This window comes from Paramormyrops kingsleyae, chromosome 4 (genome assembly GCF_048594095.1).
Source record: "Paramormyrops kingsleyae isolate MSU_618 chromosome 4, PKINGS_0.4, whole genome shotgun sequence".
In the NCBI taxonomy this organism is placed as follows: domain Eukaryota; kingdom Metazoa; phylum Chordata; class Actinopteri; order Osteoglossiformes; family Mormyridae; genus Paramormyrops; species Paramormyrops kingsleyae.
The window spans coordinates 12407847-12426598 of NC_132800.1; the positions used below are offsets into that span (position 1 = coordinate 12407847).

Sequence of the window (18752 nt, forward strand, 5' to 3'; positions counted from 1 at the left end):
AAATAAATTAATTTTATTTACTTTAATCCACTGAACCAGAGCAGTAACACAATATAATTTAAAGTTTGTTGTTTCTGTTATGTCTCCAGTTAAATGATTATTATGTACATTGATTTAGTGTCATTGTGTAAGTTATGTTCAGCTGCAGCAGTAAAGTCAATTTAACTTAATCCACCAGACTGTGGTTTCATTATGTTACTCAGTTATGCTTTGGGTGACGCTGAAGCAGGACATTAATAGGACAGAACAGAAAGCCTTTATTGTCATTGTACAGGCAGGAAATACAGTAAATAGGCATAAATATATAAAATGTACATATACAGGGGAGGGGGAAAGCCCCCCCCCCACTCATCAGGATTACATTTAGTTACATTTTAATCAGAGAGAAAAACTATAAAATATTTTTCATGTTTATTCAGCTCCCTGAACACAGGCATTTATTTCTGTCAAACATACATTTCAGAGTAAAAAGGATTATAAAGGTTAAAAAGCAGAGATTTTACCTTTTTGCCATGAGAACCAGCAACACGTCACAGTGACACGGAGGAGTTTGTATAAACATAAAACCCTGGGCAGAGGGGTTCAGTGAATGAGGAGGTGAAGCTGTACAGGAGGGTCAGTCCATCAGAGGAGACTCTGTAGAAGGACAGAGTACCAGCTGCCCAGTCCAGATACACTCCTACTCTGCGGGAGCCTGAGGTCTTTATGGGTATGACAGTCTGTTTATTATTGTGACAGACAGAGTAACTGACAGGAGAGCAGCACAGACTCCATGACTTGTCATTGAATCCAAGCCCACAGTCATCACTGTCTCCTTTCCTCCTGATTCCGTTATAAGTCACTGCTATTTCAGCTCCATATCCACTCCACTCAGCCTCCCAGTAACAGCGACCAGTCAGACTCTCTCTGCACAGAACTTGAGGCCAGTAGTCAAATCTCTCTGGATGATCAGGATATGGCTGCTTTGCCCCCCTTGTCACCTTCCTGTTCCCCTCTGACAGAGACAGGTGTCTGTTTGCTGTGTTGGGGTCCAGCGTCAGCTGGCAGGAGTCTGTAGGCAAGAGGAAGAATTATTATTATTAATATCATCAGGCAGCCTGTACTTTATGTTTCTGTACAATATAAAAACAGCACAGCTTCGCTTAACGAAGCGGGAACTGAAGTTTATGATATAGCTCAGGAAATATCGTACGGCGCGCGACGCCGGCGGGAAATGCTGCGCGAGCTAAACTAACAGCTTAATTACGGGTAAATAAAATTACAAAGCAGCGACATTCATCAGACATATTCATCAGAAGCATATTTACCACAAGACGGAATCAGAGATTAATACTAAAAGTGAGCGTCTTTAGTTTAAAATATAACCTTCCTTCGAACCGCAAACCTCTTCACGGCAGCGCTACCCGCAGACTGAGCAGAGTCCGGCATCAGCGCCGGTGTTCTGTCGAGTTGAGCTACTTTGTCGAGTTAGGCTACCGTAGTGCTAATCGATAACCCTAACCCTAACTCTTACCCTAACCCTAACCCTAACCACCCAAAACCCCCTAAAACCCTTACCTTAACCCTAACCCTAACCCCTAAAACCTAACCCTAACTCCAAGACGGTGGAACTGCACATGCGCCGAAAGGCTCGATAGCACGTTTCGATAGGTAGCTCAACTCGTCAGAACACCCGGTTTAGAAGAGAGAAAGATAAGGAGCACGAACTGATTACATCTGGCTGCAGACTCCGCCAGGAGGGTCTCTACTGTGGGGCTGGAAACTCCACTCCTGCCCGGACACGACGCTACTAAAGAGAATTCAGCAGGCTGGATTATTAAAGTTAGTTCACGATGTTGCACTGACGCCACTCCACGCTATTGTGGAAGTCATGTCATTCGGCGCCCCCTAGTGGTGGTACATCCTAAGTTATACAGAGTGATGCGATATAATCCCAGTGGAGATAATAATAATAATTTCCTATCCTATATTATTATTGTACATTATTATGATTTATTATTAGTAATAATAATACTTTTCTATGGTATAATTATATATAAGATGTTGCGATAATGTTTAACATTATACAGACACATATGTATATATACATATATTATACAAATTATTATAATAATGCTATAATAATTATTAACAATAAAAATAATAACTCTATCCTATATTTCGGCTCTGTTTCTTAAGTTTGCATAACGTCATGTCCGGCCCAGGAGTGGAGATCATGTGATTTCTGGTCCCACAGTGGAGATCCTCCTAGCGGAGACGCCCAGTGTTCTGCAGTCAGACCATTCTCCCGGTTTGGGGGAGACTACGGGTGCCATCTAGGAAAATACTAATGAATCTCAATAAGATAAAAGTAAACTCACCACATGTGCATGAAGAACAAATGCAAAGGATTTCTTTGTGAAATCAAAGACACAGAACTGTATCAGAACATATTTTAACCCTGTTACACTCCCACACACAGACGATATAAGCATCTATAAAGTATTTATTTGTACAAAAAAAAGATGAATGAATTAATAGTATTTTTGGTGATGCCTGTTTTGTCTGTGGGCGGCACAGTGGTGCAGTGGTTAGTGCTGCTGCCTCACGGCAAGAAGGTCCTGGGTTTGGTCTCGAGTCCTTTCTGTGTGGAGTTCACACGCTCTGTGTTTGTGTGGGATTCTGCAGGGGGCTCTGGTTTCCTCCCACGGTCCAAAAACGTGCAGGCCAGGCTGATTGGTGTGTGTGTCTGTGCCCAGGGTTGGTTCCCGCCTGCGCCCCTTGTTCCTGGGATAGGCTCCGGTGCCCCCTCTGACCCCAGTTGGGATTAAGTGGTTACGGTGATGGATGTTTTGTCTGTTTTGTTCTTTCCCTTTGGATTCTGTCTAAACTGTCACACACAGAGAAACTCACCTAAATAAAAACATGGAAATCCATCTACATACTGTCATGCCCCGCTCCGTCCGATCCTAATGTGTGCCACGCCCCCTCGTTAACCTCATGTGGAATCCCAGTGTTTTACAGCTGTTTCGGATTGTTGTCATTAGTTCAGTGTATTTAGTCCGCGTTCCCGTTTGTATCCCCAGTCCGGTCATTGATGTTGTTTTTGCGTGCTCTGTGTTTTGGCATTAAACTCCGTATTCCCCGATCCCTGGCTTCCGTTCGCCTGCTTCCCCGCTCCGTGCTACACACGCCGTGACACATACAGTGCAAAAAGCCACACTCATCACAACAATTGCATGAATACAATCATAAAATGGTATTAATGGCATTATTAATAAGAACATGCAGACACACTTACATTTCTGTACGCCTGGTCTGGTCCTGCACTCGCCACAGTGGTCCACACTATAGGAAAAGCAGAATTTAGAATTTTAGAATTAGAATTGAATGATCAGTGGTTATTGTTGACACACCACAGCACACAGTGCACAACAACAAAATATGTCCTCTGCATTTAACCCATATGTGACATCGTGACATAGCAGGGGGCAGCTAATTCAGCACCCAGGGAGCAGTGCTTGGGGACGGTACCTTGCTCAGGGTACCTCAGTAGTGCCTTGCTGGTCAGGGATTCCATCCAGCAATCTTTCAATTACAAGTGCGCTTCCCTAACCATTAAGCCATAACATAGTACTGCTGTATCCATTTATTTATTGGTGCCTCTTCTTCACAGACATGCATAAGTATCTGTAGTGTGTCAGACACATATTCTGTACTCACTTCAGCTTCTCCAGGTTACAGCTGGGATCCTCCAGTACAGCAGAGAGCAGCTTCACTCCTGAGTCTCCTGGGTGATTGTAGCTCAGATCCAGCTCTCTCAGGTGTGAGGTGTTTGACTTCAGAGCTGAAGCCAGGGAAGAACAGCCTTCTTCTGTGACTCTACAGAATGGCAGCCTGCAGAAAGGAAATCACAAAATATCAGACAAAATACAGGTGGCAGCAACCCATCAAAACGCCAGTGCTGACGTGCCCAAAGCCACAGCCTGACTGGGACCAGCAACTGGCCTGGACCCCCCCAGACCAAGCAGCCATTCAGCACCTCTTTTCCTCCATCCCTGCTCTCCCTGTTCCTGATAAAAAGCTTCCATTTGGGGGCATTATTCTGCACCCGGGTTCACCTGTGTGCCTCTGCTCCTGCGGCCCCCACACACTGTTCACTGAAGCTCACCTTTTAGCCTCACTGACTGTGTAGCAACACACATGAATAATCAGCTCAGTTCAAAATTAAACCATCCAGTGACAGTGACCCACTGAATGAAATTTAGAGCTGGACTCCCTCATCCACAGTCCTGCCACAAGAAGAGCACTGATGGCAGAGAGGATGAGGCCCTGCAGTGACGCCAAGAGCAAACAGTGTGACGCCACAGGGGCAGGAAAGTCGGCTAAATCCCAAAGAGGACGTTCAGCACCACAGCGCCGGGCAGAAACCACAAGATCCCCACGGTCGGCCGCAGAACCACCCGTGAGGAAGTGAGGAATGTCAACAGGAGGCAGCTGACAGCTGATAACAGCACCAGTTTACAGTGTAGAATACCCAGTAACACTGACCTCAGTGTCCCCAGTTTACAGTGTGGAATACCCAGTAATACTGACCTCAGTATCTCCAGTTTACAGTGTGAATCCCCCAGTCCAGCAGAGAGCAGCTTCATTCCTGAATCCTGCAGGTCATTGTCACTCAGGTCCAGCTCTCTCAGAGGTGAGGAGTTTGATCTGAGAGCTGAAGCCAGCACCTCACAGCATTTCTCTGTGAGATTACAGCTGTTCAGCCTGCAAAAGAAGCCGTGTTATTATACACACAGAGAGCAGTATAAATCCTACACATCAGTGATCATAGTGATCATCATGAAATACCAGTTTACTATTTGACCGGACAAATATGACTGACCTCAGTATCCCCAATTAACAGCTTGGAATCCCCAGTAATACTGACCTCAGTATCCCCAGTTTACAATGTGAATCCTCCAGTCCAGCAGAGAGCAGCTTCACCCCTGAATCCTGCAGGTCATTGTCACTCAGGTCCAGCTCTCTCAGGGGTGAGGAGTTTGATCTGAGAGCTGAAGCCAGCACCTCACAGCATTTCTCTGTGAGATTACAGCTGTTCAGCCTGCAAAAGAAGCCGTGTTATTATACACACAGAAACCAGTATATATTATACACATCAGTGATCATAGTGATCATCATGAAATACCAGTTTACTATTTGACCGGATAAATATGACTGACCTCAGTATCCCCAGTTAACAGCTTGGAATCCCCAGTAATACTGACCTCAGTATCCCCAGTTAACACAGGGATTAAAGTGAAAAAAAATCTTCTGACTGAACTTTTTTCAGGCCAAGCCATATTCCTTTAACAAACACTTTATTTAAATAGTCGAGACCAATAGCGTTTTAAACCGCTTTAATATTGCCAGTTTGCATATTTTAAAAGCTATTTGTAATCTTTGAAAAAAAATATACCTTGACAAATAATCAACCATCTACCACACATCTTTTCAGTGCTTGTTTTTATTTATCTTATAACACCAAACAACGTTTGGTGAAACTCTTAATAGTACCGAACAAGAACATTCAGAATCCTGTCCATGTTTCCATCTGTTGCCTCATCTACATTTAAAGAAAACATCTTCGTTTTCAGCTTAGATGACAATTTGGAATTCCAATAAGCAGCAATGCCATGTGTGCACAAGTAGGAGGCATGTGCATTAGACATAGACAATCTTGAAAGTGCACTCTTGTCTTTGACAACTGATTGCATTAAATTAACTAGCGGTTGTGATACTGTGAACGACAGGTCATGCTCCGCTATGAAAGAACATATGCGCACTTTTACATCGCACACACGGTCGGCCATAGATGCATGAATCTCCGTTGTGATATTTGTCGCACCAGGCAGGGAGCATGTGTACTGTAGAGCACGAACGGCAGCATTGTGACTAGCTTCTGATTGATGGCGAGCTAGCACTTTTTTGCCATTATTACCATATTGAAGTTTCCTGTGGCATACTGTGCAAAGACACATACCTGGTTGTTTGATTTTTTTAGCCCACGAACTAAAAGGCTTGCCATTCTCCCCAATTTCGCTAAGCCAAGCCCATCTCCATTTATTTTTTACACTTTTATCAATCTCCGAAACATCGGAGCCTTCCTGCATTATAAGTGTGTCCATGCTATCTTAAATATAGTTATACCTCAGCCGTAGCCTGACATGTACTTCTTCAAAACTAAACCAAAACCCGGAGTGGATCCATACCGGAGTGATAACAAAACGCTTAGAGTGGAGAGAGGAACGTGCATTCGCTCCACTCCAGGCTTTGATCACATCCTCCTCAGCAGGCTGAATACACTTTGTCTTTCCTTAATTTAAGACCTATTTAAACTAAAATTAAGACATTTATTACACTATTTGAGAAATGTAAGCCTATATATACAGCATTAAAATTATGAAAAGTGAATTTAAAACATTAAGGACAGGCGGAACAGTGTAATTGACGGAAATCCGTCGATGACTCGCTACAATTAACGGAAATCCGTCGTAACGACAGAGAACTTTAATCCCTGTTAACAGCTTGGAATCCCCAGTAATACTGACCTCAGTATCTCCAGTTTACAATGTGAATCCTCCAGTCCAGCAGAGAGCAGCTTCACCCCTGAATCCTGCAGGTCATTGTCACTCAGGTCCAGCTCTCTCAGGGGTGAGGAGTTTGATCTGAGAGCTGAAGCCAGCACCTCACAGCATTTCTCTGTGAGATTACAGCTGTTCAGCCTGCAAAAGAAGCCGTGATATTATACACACACAGAGACCAGTATAAATCCTACACATCAGTGATCAGAGTGATACAAAATATCCAATCAAACTTTTTTTCAGCATAATAAAAGGCACAGATTATAGTTCAAAGAGAATTAGTGGATAAACACAACACAAAATTAAATCACCAGTTAGAAAAGTGATTAAATATGGTACATTTTTAATGTTGGCCAATCCTCTGATGCTCATCATATTCCCTGTCATGAAGAATACAGTGAACATTTTCATTTCAAAGCACAAATATCCTGAAAGGTTTTGTGTGCAGAATCTTCCAGAGCCAGTTTGAATGAGGGCATGAGTGTGAATATGCTCTAAAATCCATTCACACAGATTAATTAAAATATATCAGTTATCTTGTTTCAATGTCCTTGAAACTCTGTAACCAACTGCAAACCACTTTTTAATGCACTGCTGTTTAATGATCTTAAAGGGCCAGTTACCCTGAGACTCTTTAATATCTGCATAAGTATTTTCATAAAGCTCTGAGCAGCGCTGTGGCTCAGTGATCAGCACTACAGCCGACATCTAAGGCTTCGGGTTCAGTTCCTGCCTGAGATATATGTATGTGTGTGTGTGTGTGTGTGTGTATTTATGTGGGATTTGAATGATGTCCAGAGGAGTTTATGCTTTTTAAATGACACCTGAATTCCTGATCCTGTGAGTGAAATCCTAAATTGCTTTACCTGGGAACTTATAAAATCACCAAAACCCTAACTGTTGGACTACCAATCCTATCAGATATGCTTTTGAAAGGAACATTCATTTAAAAGAAATATTTATGAACAGTGATACTTCATTTATCCTCATGGGGAAATTGTCTTTTCACCCATCCCATTCTGCTCCATGAGACACATAGACACACACAGGTGAGAGGAAGTTTGGGGTCACAGCGCAGGGTCGACCAGCATCCAGTGCCCCTGCAGTGATTGGCATTAAGGGATTGGCTCAAGGGCCCAGTGATGACATCACTCTGCCAGCCAGGAGATCTGAACCAGCAGCCTTCTACTCATGGGCACAGAGTCCGAACATTCTGTGATATTCTGGCTCTTGGCTGTTTGTCACACAAAGGACGGTCATGGAAAACCTGTCACTTTACTACATCACTAACATGACTAACAGTCAATATAAAATCTGGCTTCCAGACTGTTATGGAGAAAAAAAATCCAGCCTCGTGATTAATCCACAGGGGAAATAAATGTTACATTTTCATTATATACTTTAAACAATGTTAATATATAACTGCAGTTGTTGTTATTGGTGGGAAGTACACATCGTTTCTTTGTACATGTACTGTGACAATAAAGATACAGTGGTACCTCGGTTCTCGAACTTAATCCGTTCCGGACTCCGGATCGAATCCTAAAAAGTTCTGATCGAATTTTTCCCATAAGAAATAATGGAAAAACCAATTAATTGGTTCCCGGCCCCCCAAAATTACACCTAAATATGTTTTTATTTTAGGCATTCAAACACAAAATGAACAGGATAAAACAAGAAGAGTACTTTTTTTTCTTAATGGCTTCCAAAAGGGGTGGCATGGTGATGCAGTGGTTAGCACTGTTGCCTCACACCTCTGGGACCTATGGGGTTCGAGTCTCCGCTTGGGTCACGTGTGTGGAGTTTGCATGTTCTCCCCGTGTCGTCGTGGGTTTTCCTCCAAGTACTAAGGTTTCCCCCCACAGTCCAAAGACATGTGCATGTGTGAGTGACTGGTGTGTGAGTGTGCCCTGCGATGGGCTGGCCCCCCATCCAGGGTTGTTCCCTGCCTCGTGCCCATTGCTTCCGGGATAGGCTCCAGACCCCCCATGACCCAGTAGGATAAGCGGGTTGGACAATGGATGAATGGCTTCCAAAACGATAAAAATCTTATCCCAACATTACCCCTGTCCTGCCCCTATCATCCGCTCCTTCCGTGTGCCACGCCCCCTCGTTAACCTCGTGTGGGATCCCCATGTGATCAGCTGTTTCTGGTTGTTGTCATTAGTCCTCTGTATTAAGTCCGCGTTTCAGTTTGTTTCCCCAGTCCGGTCATTGGGGCGTTCGACTTGCTTACAGCGCTGGCTTAAAACAACACATCCTGATCCTGAGGTAATGCATTACGGTTAGATGCATTGCGACCTCTCACCCGGCAGCATAAACTGGAACCGCCTCCGTGACGACACACCTTTGCCCTTATTGGCTGAACAGTTTAGTTACACGCATGACATTTGTATCCCAGGCAGTTACGATGCATAATCTGCTATTTCTCCCGAATATCACGTAAAGCAATGAGAACTGGTTTTCAGTTAATTTACCTGGTAAAATAAAGTTTAAATAAATTACATAAATGCTCTAATAGTACACGTAAGTAAGTGGTTTAATTATTGTTAGTTACTGTAATGTTGCACTGCTTTATTTGGTCAATCGTCCAGTCCGTGAAGAAGGCATTCAAGTAAGAATTGCATTGTAGTATGACTCATTTCCTGATGCGTACAATTTATATTTTGACTTCTGATATTCAGATCGAGTTCTAGGTCAAACTGGTTTGTTCGACTTTCAAGAAATTCGCGTTCTAGTGAGTTCGAGAACCGAGGTACCACTGTATTCTGTTGTGTTCTCTCCTCAGCCAGGATCAGCTAAGGCCAGCAGAGGGCGCCAGTGAGCAGCCAGAGACAGCAATCATACAGAAGCTCCCAGCTCTGGGCTCCATCACATGAACACACCTGCTGACAATAACACTCACATACCACTTATACACCCTGTGGATAAAGAGCCCTCACTGTTTCTATAGCAGGTTAGGATGCTGTGCTTCTGATCAGAAGGCAGACTGGATGGGAACGGAAACGTCAATTTTTTGTTTGTTACTACATCACTACCTTCAGTCATTATAAAGTCTGTGGTCCAGATCAGCTACTGCTATAGAAACAGCTGAAGTCAAGATTATCAAAATAATAATATTCATCAGACATTTCAAACAATATTCATGTTTACTGCCAGACCAGACATGATTTCCCATCCCCACGTCACTTACAGAGCCGTCCTGGAGTTCTTGACCACAGGCAGCAGCCTCCAGTGCTCTTTATCTGATCTGAAGAATTTCTTCAGATCAAATACATCCAGCTCCTCATCTGACATCAGCATCACAAAGGCCAGAGCAGAGTACTGTGCAGGTGAGAGGTCTTCTGCTGAAAGGCTTCCTGAATTCAGGTATCTTTGTACTTCCTCTACTAGAGAATTGTCACCCAGCTCATTCAGACAGTGGAATAGGTTGATGGTCCTTTCTGGAGATAAATTCTCCTGTATTTTCTCCCTGATGTATTTGGCTGTTGTCTGTCCCAGTAGTCTTTTTAAGGATGCTTTAAAAGTGGAATGTGAGCTGATTCTTGTCTGTCCCAGTAGCTTTTGTAACAGAGTCTTACTGGAGTCTGTTGAGAGGCCAAGGAGGAAGCGGAGGTAGAGGTCCAAGTGTCCATTCTTGCTCTTTAATGCCTGATCCACTGCAGCCTTCAGCAGGTTAGCTGATGAGTTTGACAGAAACACATATAAAGCAGCGAGATACTCCTGGATGCTCAGATGCACAAAGCAGTACACCTTCTCCTGATACAACCCATATTCCTCTTTAAAGACTTCTGTGCACACTCCAGAGTAAACTGAAGCTTCACTGACATCAATCTCATTCTCTGTCAGATCTTGCTCATAAAATATGATATTGCCTTTTTCAAGGTTGTCAAAAGCCAGTTTACCAAGTTTCAAAAGGAATTCCTTGCTGTATTCCTTAAGCTTGGTTTCATAGTTTTTCATATACTTGTCTTTTTTTTAAACTTGCCTGAAAGATCAGGAAGTGTGTGTACATTTCAGTCAGAGTCCTTGGAATTTCTCCCCTGAAAGTCTCACTAAAAAGCCTCTTAAGCACAGTGGCTGAAATCCAGCAGAACACAGGTATGTGGCACATGATGAAGAGGCTCCTTGATGATTTCACATGTGTGATAATCCTGCTGGCCAGGCTCTGATCACTAAATCTCTTCCTGAAATACTCCTCCTTCTGGGCATCACTGAACCCTCGTATCTCTGTCACCTGGTGGACACACTCAGGAGGTATCTGATTGGCTGCTGCTGGCCGGGAGGTTATCCAGAGGAGAGCGGATGGAAGCAGATTCCCCTTAATGAGGTTAGTCAACAGCACATCCAGTGACATTTTCTCTGTTACATCAAACCAGCTGTCATTGTTCTGAAAATCTAGAGGAAGGCGACACTCATCCAGACCATCAAAGATGAACAAGACTTTGTACTTAAACAGCTGAGTGGATTCAAGTGATTTCAGTTCTGGGACAAAGTGGTGAAGCAGATCAATCAGACTGTATTCATCCTTAATCAAATTCAGGTCCCGGAAAGGAAGAGCAAATATGAAGTGAACATCCTGGTTTGCTTTTCCTTCTGCCCAGTCAAGAATAACTTTCTGCACAGAGACTGTCTTCCAGATACCTGCCACCCCTTTAGTGAGTACAGTTCTGATAGGTGCCACACGCCCATGTAAGGGTTTAAATATATCATTGCACTTGACTGTAGTATCTTCTGTTACCCTTTTCTTGGATGCTGTTTCAATCTGTCTCACTTCATGTTCATCATTGACTCCTCCAGCTCCCCCTTCAGTTATGTAGAGTTCTGTGTAAATCTCACTGAGAGGTGTTGGCTGACCTTCCTTAGCTTTCCCTTCAAATACACACTCAAATTTCTGCTTCAGGTTACTTTTGGTTCTGTGCTGATATTGCGACATGAGCTGTACTGAAAAGTAATGAGAGGAAAATGCATTAATTCTTACTGTGATTCTGATCAGTATGAGAGGAAGAATATTTTCCAAAAACAGACTTTTTTACACATACAAGTCCAGATATTTAACTTTGACAAATGTGAAATGTAGTCTTATCATACAAATTTTACTGTAACACCACATACAGTATTGTGCATAAGTGTTAGGCAAACAAAGAAAATGTTTAAAGTAATGCTGTCAACATTAACGCGTTAATGCATGCGATTAATCAGGAAACCTTAATGTTCTATTTTTTTTTTATGTAAATTAATCCTGTACACTGATCCAGGGTCAGAGGTCTCGTATCGTGGTTCTCGGCAGACCGAGCAGCAACAGCGAAAGACGAGGAGGCTCTTCTGAAGGGGGGAACAATGTCCTGTTATTAAGGCCTTAAAAAGACTAACACAGGTACTCAACAAGCACCAAAGCACCATAAGATGGAAACACAGGAAGGTCAGATGCCGGACAGTCAGGCGCACAAACTGTGGGTAATTTATATAATGACTAAAGACACGTGAGGATCAGGCAGGATTCACGCAAGACACAGGCAAGGGCACACAGGACACTGGGGAACAGCCAAGGATTTACAATAACAAACACAACAGGGCTGTGCACATGGCCGGCGAGCATGCTGGGATATGCTAATAGGCCCCCGCTATACGGAAGCCCTCCCACCGGCGCTACAGTGTTAACATTGGGGGGGCGGGTACATCGGGACCAGAGATGTGACATCACGTTGCATTATAGGGCCAGTATGGTGGTTTAGTGTGGCGTCTCTTTGCTTACGGGTCTGTGAGAGCGTCTGCCAGCAGGGGGCGTGTTTCCTAACTATGTAAGTCAGCAACTGTGCTTTTGGGAAATGCAGCCCAGAGCGGGAGACTGAACCATTTTAACGGAGGGTAGGGGGTCTCTTGGTGAAAACTGTCAGAAAAAAATGTACATTATGTGATGAGTTATAGTTATAGTATGTATGATTTTTGTAAAGCCAGAATTCCAATTCTAAGTCATAAATCCTCAAAACCAAGATGTCATATAAAAAAAAAAAACCGTGTGATTCCTTTGACCAGTTTGTCCTGTATTTCTTTGTTCCAAGACCACACATGTATTTGTTTCATCTTCCAAAAGATACTAGCAAATAGCCGACCACCTGTCACGCCCCGCTCCGTCCCCTCCTAGTGTGTGCCACGCCCCCTCATTATCCACGTGTGCTTCCCTGATTGTGCCCAGCTGTTTCCTGTTTCTTTTGCCTTGTTTCCTGTTTCTTTCACCTCCAAGCCGAACGTGACACCACCATTTTAAACGTGTCATTAATCATAATTAATCACAGCCTATTATGGTGATTAACTGGATTATTTTTCAATCGATTGACACCACGAGTTTAAAGCCATTTATCTGGGAAGTAAGTTGCTCTGGAGAAAAAACCCTAAATCATCACTTCAGCCCCCAAACCTCCTCAGGGCACCACAGCCAGTCCATGTGCTCCTTACATTTCACCACAAACTCACTTCATTCACTAATTAAATTAGTAAAAATGTCAATGAGATATTGATTAGCCATATGACGTGTGCTAGTGGTCAAGTCAAAAAATACATGGATGTACGATTTCTGCAAATACTGGGGTGACTTTAGGAATGTTTTTGGATTGGCTCACACACCAACATGAAGATCCTTCTCTCTGGCTGCCTAAGACTTTAGCACAGTACTGTACATGTACAGAATGTTATGAGGCTCTTACTCTTCTCCAGTATGTCAGCGAGATCATTTTGCTTCATGGTCCTCAGGATGTACAGTGTGATCTTCAGAGCTCCCTCTCTGCCACAGGTCTTCTGCATCTGACCATCACTGTCCAGGTCATTGTCCTCCTCCAGCTGAGGCTCAGAGCATTCTGGGTAATTCTGATCTAGGTACCTCACAAACTTCTTCAGCTCATCCTTTAGGAACTTTACGGCTTTTTCCTCTAGTGACTAAAATAAACAGTCACAGTTAATTATTGCTACTTGCACCAAACCTTTTCAAAGTTGTAAATGTGAATCATAGTTTTAAATATATTTCCTTTAACAGGATGAATTTCTTATCATTCAGCTGTATAAAATATAAGCTAATTCACATAACAGCTAAGAAAACATATCAGCAACAAATACAGACCTCCAATATGGATGATAAACCCGATTTATCATGTAGATCTGAACTGCATTCTTCAATTTGGTCTCTGTGAATAAGGCAGAAAAGTTAATCTAATTCAATCCAATGCAAATTTATTTTGTGATTTGCATTTTCACAATATTATATTGTCTCAAAGCGCTTCACATCATCCCTGCCAAATGCCCCCAGAGAGCAAGCCGAAGGCGACAGTGGGTTTGTTTGAGGGGGGCAGCATGTGGCTCAGCAGAGTAAGCTTCTGGACCTGTGATCAGAAGGTCGCCGGTTTATTCCCAGCCTCAGCAGAACAGTCACATGTCTTTGGGTCCTTGAGCAAAGCCCTTAACTCCCAGCTGGACAGGAAGCAGCATCAGGCTCATGCTGGCAGAGACACATGCATCATGCCTGGTACCACTTTGCACCAGATGCTGAACACGACCCTTTATCTTAATTGGCACTGGACATTATTTAAAACATTTTATACTTCATTTCTAAAAAGTAGGCAGATTTAACTCAAAAAAACATCAGGTTAAATAGTAAGACTTTACGTATTACTTATGTATTAATTAACCACAGAGTAAATAAAAAGAAAACATTCATTGATGTGATAACCTGGCCAGTCAGTAGATTCAGGCTCTCAGCTGACTTCACTTTATTGCTGCATGACGTTGCTGAGATATAAAACTGATCCAGTCATTGGCTTTTAAGTATTTGCTGATTTAAATTTAAATGGCGACATTTTTTTGGCTGGACCGTGTAGAACACAGACAGAATACAGACAGAACATCTGTTTAAATTCTCAAAGACAACTGCATTTGACAAGTTAAAAAATTCATTATAAAGTTTCTTTCCTCATAGCTTGTATGTGTCTCTTTGCCATTTGACTGAGAGCTTGAGTGTTTTAAACAGTGTTTGTTTAAATGCACATTTACCTTTGATCTGTAGGAAAAGGTCCCTCACTGAAGAAGATTGGGGGCTCCATTGACCTGTCACTCTTCAGGGAAACACAGCTGGGTACAGGGGAGTCTGCTCTCTCCATCAGGACACTGTGGACAGTGAGAGGAAACAAACCCTCATGGTATAAATATACTTCATACAATGGGGACGGCATCACACTGCTGTTTAGCTTCTGCTCTGCCTTCATGTACTTTGATATGCTGTGAAGCTCTTGATGTAAACAGGCTAGTTTACAGTTAACTTTAATATGAAATAGTCACACCTATAATTTAGATTATTGTAGGTTTAGTATCATTGATAAAAGCTACATCATTAGACGGGTCTTTGGTAGTTTTCTCCTTTTTATATATTTGTTTGTTTGCTTGTTTATTTTTATGTGACCATTTTGCATAGGAGGGATGATCTGTTACTCGCCTCTTGTATAAAACAACTGGCTGATTGTGGAAGAAAAAGGCACAGAAAGAAGATGGTGAGGTCTTTTTATTAAGCTACACATATTACAGTGCTGCCCACTCAGCCAGCCCTAGCTAGGAGCCCAGTTTACTTTATGTTATGGCTTGGTTATAGACCCAGAGAGACATGCATGCTAGTGGCTGTAACACTGTTACCTCTCAGGGCTCTTTCTGTTACACACCACAGGGGGGCGCATTTCAGAAGCAGCTTCCTCCATTTTTGTGCCGATCCAGACCAGATGATTCCTGCTGGGGCCTCTGTGAACATGAAGGGTAAACAGATACATACATAAACAATATCTAGTACTCAGCACTTTTACATCGAATCAATGCACTGGGTCTCCACTCTGTTACTCTTACACATTTCATGTCCGGGCTGCAGACTGACTTTCTCCACTAGTACTGAGAAAGTTACTGAAAATTTTAGGAGCACCAGCACAAAATTCAGGCTCAGCACTTATAGATCGACATGCAATGCAACACATCTTAACTGTATTACTGATAAATGCTTTGGCAATAAATATACAATTTACAGAAATAACAAAATGACGTTTTACTTTAAAGGAGAAAGACAGAAAAGTGAAGTAGCGCTTAAATCAGTGGCACCGCCGATCTATATAAGTGTGTCATACATGTTAATTTTATTATTAGTTCAGTCTGTTAACTATAATCTTACCTGGCAATGAAAAATATCTTTATTTTTTTCCAGAATCTTATTCGTGTGTCTTGACAAAATGGCGATTCCAGCTTTAAATCACTTTCATTTTCAGACAGGAATGTAGGCGGGGATTTTCATGGTGACAGGTAAGGTTTCATAGGAAACACCTGTGAGGCGGAAGTATGGAGGCTATAATACCAGCAATAGAAGAACAGTGAGGCTTCCCTATGCTCGGTGGTGCTTGGAATCCACGCTGCAGTTGTCATGTGTGAAGGAGCGTATCTTGGGGAGATTACCGCATTGTTGTGATATAAGGCGAGTACTGGTGGGGGGTACCGGGTTAGGAAGTTAGCGGCGCAAGTCGGTGTTCGGTGGCAGCGGCGTGGACTCTAGGCGCCACGGGAAAGGTTTGTGGTTCCTGCTAGAAGTGGGGTTATTGGTTTATGTGTTTTCAGGGGGATTGCGATGTCTTCCCCCGACTAGTTAATGTAAATAAGATTGTTTAATGTGAATTGACTTTTTTTTTTTGTTTGTGTATTTGTTTTAGGAGGAACCACATGTTAATTTGTATTCCTGACCCTGGTTACGGATGTGAGCTGTCCAGGCCTTTTTATTATACACGTGTGAATTCCAAGTGTGTTTTAGTGATTGTGAAATATTCTAAAGTGTTTTAGAGATTGCTGTGGTTAGAGCATTGTGTGGGGGTTGCGGTGTTGCCTGGCGCTCTGCTTACTTCATGGGGCAGGGACACTGAACTGTGGAATTCTAATAATAAATGCTTATTTCCATACTTCTGTTGTGAGCTGTTTCTTATATCTGGTGCCCAGTTTAGCCAAGTGACAAACCTGCATAATTAGGGAGAGTTTCATCCCTTACAGGAAATTATCCACTTCGTGTCAAATGAGGAAGCAGAAATGGGCACGGATTCAGTGGCACGGCGGACCGTTTTAGGAGATTTTATCCATGTGACTTAATACACGATAAGCGAAAGGGGACAAGCTCCCGCCGCCACCTAATTCTGTCATAACGCACATTCTGCATTATATTTGTGCATATAAAACGCGGTTCTGCAGTGATACTTTAAGCACGATTAGATCACGAGTCACTATTCACAATAGTCGCTGTGCTGCAGCTGCTTTGCACTGATGTTCCCGTTATTTTTCTCCTCTGCGCTGAATTACAGGCACCTTTTAAATTCTCTATCACGAATTAGTGCAAAAGCATCGTGGTACATTTTGCCCTTTGCATAGTGAATCCCAGCTGCTTCTGGTCACACTGTTCATCCAGGGACATGGTGATGTCACTTGGGACCTATGGCGTTAGTCGAGCACGGTTATTACGATTTTCTGGGGCCGGCAGATTTCTTTCGTTATATCCGAATTTCGTTATATCCATTTTCATGTAAGATTGCTATGTATTATGACTATAAAATAATACTGACCTTCTAGTTCTGTCTATGAAGCTTTGTTTCATGTAATGATCAAAATAAAACATCTTTTTTACTATCAAGCAACATGTATTTTGTAATTCAACAACCATTTAGTATAGACAACGAAACCGATAACATATTACATGGTGGTAGAACGCTACGCACAGAAAAAAGGTACATACTGTACTGACTGCTGCTCGCTTTGGCTACGCGATTAAGCTGATGTCGGACTTATTTTAAACTATTAAATCTAGAATGATTGAGGCAAATCGTTATAACCGAATAAAAATTCATTGAAATATTTCTTTGGGGAAGACAGTAGACATCGTTATAGCCGAATTTTCGCTATAAAAGAATCGCTATATGCGTGTTTTCTTTAAGGAATTTAAGAGAAGGGGTTACAGCACAAAGTGTACTGTACGTACTGTTACGTTTTCCATGACAGTGTCTCGCACGTACAGGCAGTGTCTCGTGACTACGCCGGCACTGTCACGGGACAGCGCAGACCTGTACTGTTACGTCTGGCATGCACTTATTGGCAGTGTCTCGTAGTGCAGTCTGACTTGGCGGATTATCCCGTTGCAGCACGTTGAGTGCCACTGAAAGTATAAACAAACCAATATTCAATCATTAGCAATTTAAGTGTCAGTGGGAGTTCTCTTAATCATCAGTTTGTCGTATTTATTAGGCTATATTAATGGAAACATAATACGTGGGAAGATGTGAACGTGATTCCTACTGTTACTTAATGACAAAACAAAGAAGTTATGGCAATAAAATGGTATTGTTTTTCATCCAAAGACGCTACCCCTAGTGGTACATGCCAGTTACTTCAGATTGTCACGCTACGGGGGAAATGCGATGTCTGGAAGCGCACTCATAATCCAACGCTTTGTATAATCGTATTTTTCACAACGCTGTAAGCATTACGCTGCTGATAGAACGTGAATGCAATATCTACCATTCATTAATAAAAAACGATTGAAAACCTGATGTGTAACGAATGCTATCATAGCTATTCCAAAGACGCTACCCCTAGTGGTACATGCCAGTTACTTCAGATTGTCACGCTACGGGGGAAATGCGATGTCTGGAAGCGCACTCATAATCCAACGCTTTGTATAAGCGTATTTTTCACAACGCTGTAAGCATTACGCTGCTCTACCATTCATTGATTAAAAAAACGATTGAAAACCTGATGTGTAACGAAAGCTATCATAGCTATTCCAAAAACGCTCCCCCTAGTGGTACATGCCAGTTACTTCAGATTGTCATGTTGTTTTAAGAAATGGGTCGTCCAGTTGGCAAATATAATGCAGTAAAACATAAACAATATGGCAATATGCATATGAATTTCAATTCAATTTTATATGGCGTCTTTCACAACAGTCGTCACAAGGCGCTTGACATGGATGTGTTGTAACATTAATACATTACAACATCATTTGACAGAGTAATACATAACGGCAAGTAAGTCATTGTGTGTGTGTGTGTGTGTGTGTGTGTGTTCACATCTGTCCCTACACTGACAGCCACAGTAAAA

General features: G+C 42.5%; 1 protein-coding gene and 1 long non-coding RNA gene across 2 annotated transcripts; one reads left to right on the plus strand and one right to left on the minus strand.

The window, feature by feature from the left end:
- Window positions 1-237: 237 nt before the first annotated feature.
- LOC140588732 (uncharacterized) lies at window positions 238-10705 on the minus strand. The gene is made up of 7 exons (XM_072710681.1): window positions 9799-10705; window positions 6573-6746; window positions 4913-5086; window positions 4576-4749; window positions 3703-3876; window positions 3281-3327; window positions 238-1051 (listed from the first exon to the last, which is right to left on the minus strand). Exons 1-7 carry the CDS (start codon window positions 10566-10568, stop codon window positions 531-533), a joined length of 2034 nt encoding a protein of 677 aa, XP_072566782.1. The 5' UTR covers window positions 10569-10705; the 3' UTR covers window positions 238-530.
- Window positions 10706-15282: 4577 nt separating this feature from the next.
- Window positions 15283-16570, plus strand: LOC140588745 (uncharacterized). The gene is made up of 2 exons (XR_011989925.1): window positions 15283-15395; window positions 15893-16570. It is a non-coding gene; the product is annotated as an uncharacterized lncRNA (long non-coding RNA).
- Window positions 16571-18752: the final 2182 nt, after the last annotated feature.

Bases quoted from the DNA above. Each gene is read 5' to 3' on its own strand.
- LOC140588732 (XM_072710681.1), bottom strand. From the start codon at position 10,568: ATGAAAAACTATGAAACCAAGCTTAAGGAATACAGCAAGGAATTCCTT. The intron at 5,087-6,572 runs GTCAGTATTACT...CTTCTTTTGCAG, and splicing joins TGTAAACTGGAGATACTGAG to GCTGAACAGCTGTAATCTCA. The intron at 3,328-3,702 runs GTGAGTACAGAA...CTTTTCCTATAG, and splicing joins TGTAACCTGGAGAAGCTGAA to TGTGGACCACTGTGGCGAGT.